At 33.0% G+C, this 6000-nt stretch overlaps 1 protein-coding gene across 2 annotated transcripts in view; it reads right to left on the bottom strand.

Moving 5' to 3' along the window:
* CFAP47 (cilia and flagella associated protein 47) overlaps positions 1 to 6000 on the bottom strand; it is a 431185-nt gene that overhangs the window by 29803 nt on the left and 395382 nt on the right. For both annotated transcript variants that reach the window (XM_046672810.1, XM_046672809.1), the window contains exons 61-62: positions 4828 to 4999; positions 642 to 803 (exon numbers count right to left, since the gene is read on the bottom strand). In XM_046672810.1, coding sequence (XP_046528766.1) covers positions 642 to 803; positions 4828 to 4999 — 334 coding nt within the window. The remainder of the gene's footprint in view (positions 1 to 641; positions 804 to 4827; positions 5000 to 6000) is intronic.

Below are 6000 nucleotides of genomic sequence, written 5' to 3' on the forward strand. Positions count from 1 at the left end.
TTTTTCAAAAATTTATCTTATTGAGGTCACATTGATTCACAACATTATATAAATTTCAGGTGTACATCATTATATTTCGACTTATGTGTAAACTAAATTGTGTTCACCACCAAAAGTCTAGCTTCCATCCATCACTACATGGATGGACCTTGAGTGTATTATGTTAAGCGAAAAAAGTATTGTTATCATGTTATCTATGTTATTACAAGTATCACAAAGATATCTATGGTTGAGCAGAATAATAATATAGAAAATGGAGTCAACATAGATTACTCAATCATCTTTGCTTAGTCAAACCACTTGATAATCCAACACCATTAAATTTACTGAAAGACATTCCATCTATCTTTGAAAAAATACAGTAAAATATCCTTTGAAAAGTAAATAGAAATATTATCCTAAATTTTAAGAAATAACTATTTACTTTTGCTTCTCATTTTTTGGTCTTCATGTTGTAGAACCTATTTTCCTATTTTTAAATAAAAAACTATGAAATATATAAAGCTTTGATTCATAGAAGCAATACTGCTCTGACTTAACCAGCAAAAGATGACATAATAGAATTTTCTGTCTTAAATTTTCTCAGTTCAGCATAAATTACATTCACAAAACCAGTTACATAATTTTGCTTGATATATTACCTTGTCTGACTTGTCAGCCTGAAGTCAATAGTAGATTCCTTAAATAAACCAACTCCTTCAATATCAATGACATCGTCCACATCAGGCTGAGAAGCAACTAACGTTATGGGAAACTTCCAGATCCCATCTGTTATGCACTCTATTTTCAGTGAAATATGAGACCTTGAATAGAAAAAGAGATTATAAAGGATACCACAGGAAAATTAGCAAAGAGAATATAAGATAGTAGATCGATATCTGAGATGAAAATGTAAGCAATCCCTGTGGTTTCAGTAAAAACACTGGGATTTTTCATTCTTAAAAAAAAAAAGTAGATGACTGTTAACTACATTCAGGAATAATTTTTAGGTCACAGGTTATATTATTCTCCTCATAAGGTAATTATTTTGTAGTACATCTTATCTACTCTCTAGTTATTTACTAAGAACCAGTAGCATATGCAAAATTGACTCCATGAATTTTCTGTACCCAGCATAGAATATCAGAATATTTAAGAATCTAAGGGGAGTTCAGCAAATGGATTCAAGTGTTACACCAATAGGTATTCCATATGGGAATTTTCTGTCCAAAATGAGACACTGTGAGAAAGTTTTTTCAACTCTTTCTTCACACAGAAAAATTATATTTTCTGTGAACACTTGCAAAGCCCCATAAAACTGACAAACTGAAGCTTTTAAGAAATTCAATTGCATTTGACAAAGACCACAAACACCTCACGCGGTAACATATAACTGAGTGGCAGTTGAATTAAAGAGAGTAGAGACGGCTTGCCTGAGCATTTGGCTATGAAGAGTGGAGCCACAGGGAAGTTGCCGGAGTTGAGGACTGGTTACCTGTTTGTTTGCTTGCTTAGCGGGGAAATGACTCAAACATGTGATGGTGTGGTTGTAATATCACATGTCAGGATTGGACAAAGAAATTAAAATCCTCTTATCTAAAACTGTCAGAAAGAACAGTTCTGGAACTCCTATCCTTGTTAGATATGACTATAAAGTTATTCTACCATTTGGGGAACAATTGGAGAATATCTTACCAAATTTGAAAGTTGCACACACTAAATCAGCAATTTCACTATTAGTAATTTCCCCCAGAGATATGCCTCAAAGATTTCAAGAAGTGATGTGTATGAGGATGTTCATTGCTTCATTATTTATGCTATCAAAAAACCGGTACTAAAATTTTAAAAATATTCCTTCAATAGAGTGCCGCTAACAATAAAGTATGTTGCATTAAAACAGTGGGATACTAAGCAGGATAATTAGCCCATGGTGACTGATATATCATCTTAAACTTATACCCAAAATGTAAACCCTAAACCTATACCTCTCTCACACTCTCCTGTCTTAGTAAATGAAACTGTATTCCTCTCAGCGCTGTTTCAAGAGCGCTAATTCAGTAACTGGTCTTCCCACTTCTACTCTTGCCATCCTACAAAGAGGAGAGGACTTCCACAAGTTTGAGCTATTGTTTTATTTTGGTTTTTCTTATCTAATTCTGTATCTACCTTTCAACCATCTCAAATTCATTTGGAGCAAGAAACAGCAGAAGTAATGAATATGTACCTGTATGCACAAAATAGAATCGTTACACTACATCAGACCATCATAGAGCACTTACAGAATTTTATGAATCCTGTACACAAATTGTCCTAAATCAGCCCCCCCCCCCCAATTTATCCTTCAGTCATTTCCAATCATTTCTGGCATAAAAGACAAATTTATACGCTCAAGACCCCGTGTGATGGGATCCTGGCCAAACTCTCCAACCTTACTTTCTCCTTTGCTCACTGTGTTAGAGAAACATTGGCCTCCTTACTATTCATTGTTCATACCAAACATTTCCCGGTCCCACAGCCTCTGTTTCAAATACCCTTCCAAGCTCTTCTCATCTATAAGGTATTCGTTCAGAAATCTCCTGTCCACAGAAGCCTAAGCTGTCCACCTTGTGTGATGTACATCCTTCATAGCTCTCTATTTCTCCTTATTTATTTCCTTCTCGGAACAATCTAAAATGTTGTCGTTTACTTATACATTTCTCTCTTATCTATTACTCTCACTAGACTATATACTCCAATAGTGCAGGGATTTTGTTTCTTTTGTAGATGCTAAATGATTTTTAATAAATGGACGGACATGTTCAAATGAACAATGTTGAATAGTTCCATTCAGCAGACCAATTCTCTGAGTTAGTGGGAAGCCACTGAGTCAACCTGTTTGTCCCAAAGCCGAGGAAGACTACCCAGTTTCAGCGATAACTCAGCGAACCATTTTATGGTCAATACTGTGGATGCCTAACAGTGTTCATATATGATATTTCCTATGCCAAGTTGTCTCTCCCAAACTCTGTGAAATAGAACTTTAGGTTCTCATTCTGTTCATCTCTTGAGCAGGTGAAAAGTTCCAGGAAAAAGTCAAACTAGGATAATCATTATTTCTAAAGACACCCTAAGACAAATTATATCTATCATTTCTCTATTTTAAAAAAAAATGTTTAGACCTGTATTAAGTTAGAATCATCAGACTCATTTATGACAATATTAACTATTGATCTCTTAAGTTTTTGTATTGGACTCGATTTTTATTGAAAGAAAAGGTCAAGACCTTTAGGAATAATATCCACACCCTTTCTTTTGGTAAATTCACCATTTAGGGCTCTGACCATTATTTTTATTATATACAATACTATTCTGTGAAAAGATAGATGTGAAAAATTACCTGTATTTATCATTGTGAAACAATGTTATATTTTCTTTTTAGCAAAACGTGAAAATTTTGTCTTTTTGCCTTGCCAACCAAGAAGAGAAGAGTTGAATTCGATGCTTATTTTAATTATCAAGGTAAAGCATGGTTTGGGTATAATTATTTTCTTATTATTCTTTTTCATGTTTAGAGCTATTGGTTTTATTTTGTTTTTTCTTACTTAACTGTGTGTCTTGCAGTAAACCACTTCAAATACACATAAATGACAAAAGTAAATAAACATATACATATATGCACAAAACAGAGTTATTAAACTCCATCATAACATCACAGAACACTCACAAAAATTTATGAATCATGCATACAAGTTGTCCTAAATCAGTTTCTCATGTTTTTACCAAGAAGCCCTAAATCACAAAATTTCGAATGAGTATAAATTCACACTGCTTCTGTTCATATTCACCAATGTTAACATTTTCCCCTTCTGGTTGTTGCTAGTACTTCCATATCATTAAAACAATACAATACAAAGCTAAGTGTGAAAAAATGCTAATAAACATAGAAAACTATGAAAATGAAAGAAAAGATAAAAGAGGGTATTGTCAACATTTATAGTGTACTTTCTTCCTGCAGCCTGACTTTATTATTGCTCCCTGAAGATGACTATTGTATCTTTTAGTTATTGGACTACATATTCAAAGCCACTTTAATTACATGCCTGGCTACATCAAATACATAGTTAAACTATAGAAATGATGAAAAGCATAAGTGTTTTTTCATTGCCACGCTGTATTTTGTACTTTGTGTATACTGTGGTTCTGATTGGTATCTTTGCATAAAGACATAAATAAAGGCATGTTTCAGATGTGACATATCACAGTATTTTCAGGTGCTAAATATCAGTTGCCCCAAAAATAAATATAAAGGTACTGGATGAGGTTTCCCAGAGGACAGACATTCAAAGCTCACTATTCTCACAGATTCCAATATGTTCCTCTTAAACCTTACTCGAGGATGTGCAATGTTATGGTCTTGGGTGGTAAAAGGGTAATGATGTAATTGCAAAGCAGAACATAGCTTACACATTTTCATCATTTGAACTGGTTCTGAGAAGTAGTATCAAGAAATATCATGTTGCCAACATATGGCATCAAGTCAGTAATTTTTTTTTAAATTTTACAAAGTAGACTGCTTTCTTTTGTTAGTATTATACCCTAATGACCTTAGGGAGGTCACAATTCATGAGGGATATCTTAGATTTCTACCCATTTAGGTTATTTTTTCTCATCAGAATACTTTTCATAGCTTGATAGCTAGAAATAACCTAGCCCAAAATATTTACCTCAACAGCATCGAAGAGGTAATACAATCCAAATAAAGAAAGATGGAAAGAAAACTCAACGTTATTTAGTTTAAAAGAGTAATAATATTTGGTTTAAAAGAGTAGTAACATTGTTTAAAGAAAAAAGGGGTAAAAGCAGGTTTACCTCAATGGTTTCTTTGGTGCAAATATCACAATGAAGACCAATGTTATCTTTTCAGCACTGATACTATAAGATTTTTTGATCAAATATAAAGCCAAGCAAGATTCCAAGTTAGACTTATCAACTTCAGATTCAAATTGAATTTCATATTCAAATTCACGTCTTCCAGACAATTCTAGGAAAATCAAGATTAAAATATACTTCAATTTAGTTAAATATGTACAGATTGAACATCAGCTATATGCCAACAATAATCATGCACAGGTATTTACAGGGAGTGAGAGGGCATATGTTACTTAGCTTTGTGTTCATAATACCTAGTGCATTACCAGGTATATAATAGCACTCAGTATGTTTTTGTTAAAAGGTAAATAAATAAATGGATGAATATAAAAAAATAAATGCAGAAGACAATTCCTCCCATCCTTAAATCTTTAAAATTCAGATTTATGAAACAAGAATTAGCCAAATGGAAATTAATATTTACTAAAAAATACAAATAATATGACATACTCTAAATAATTAATATATTAAATGCCTATAGACTTGTAATTTATAAAGAAAGATTCGAATTAAGTTTAAATAATGTTAAAACAGCATCCCAATATATTAGGGTAGAATTTTCAAGTTCTGGTATATTTTTATAAAATAAAGAGTTCTTCATATTTTAGTCGGGGTATTATAGACAATACGTTTAACCATATTTTCTTAACCAGTAGGCTACCAGAGGAAAGTTATATCAGGGTTTTGTTAGGTATATGTGAAATATCTTAAAACCAGGACTGGCATGTAGAAGAGAAACACAAACATCTATTATATTTACTCTTCATGTACATGTAAGGAGCCCAAATCCCAAATCAAGAAGTTTGTTGCACGAAGATCATGGAAGAGAGGTCAGAGAACCATGGCTCGACCTGGTCCTCAGCTGAGCTAATTTCTAAAGTCTGTCTCTAGTGTATAAAGGTAAAAGTGATCCTTGGATTCACAGAACTGATGGCCATCTTTCCCTAAGCAATCCTAACAGAAACCAGACCACCTTTCAGAAGTCACTGATTATAATTTCTGCTATAGAACTCTGAAAAATAGCTTGGCTGTAACAAGCCCAAGTCACATTTAATGATTATTCAGCAAACCTTATTAATGTAAAATAACTGACTGACCCACACCCTTACAAGA

The sequence above is a fragment of the Equus quagga genome, chromosome 10 (genome assembly GCF_021613505.1).
Source record: "Equus quagga isolate Etosha38 chromosome 10, UCLA_HA_Equagga_1.0, whole genome shotgun sequence".
NCBI lineage: Eukaryota > Metazoa > Chordata > Mammalia > Perissodactyla > Equidae > Equus > Equus quagga.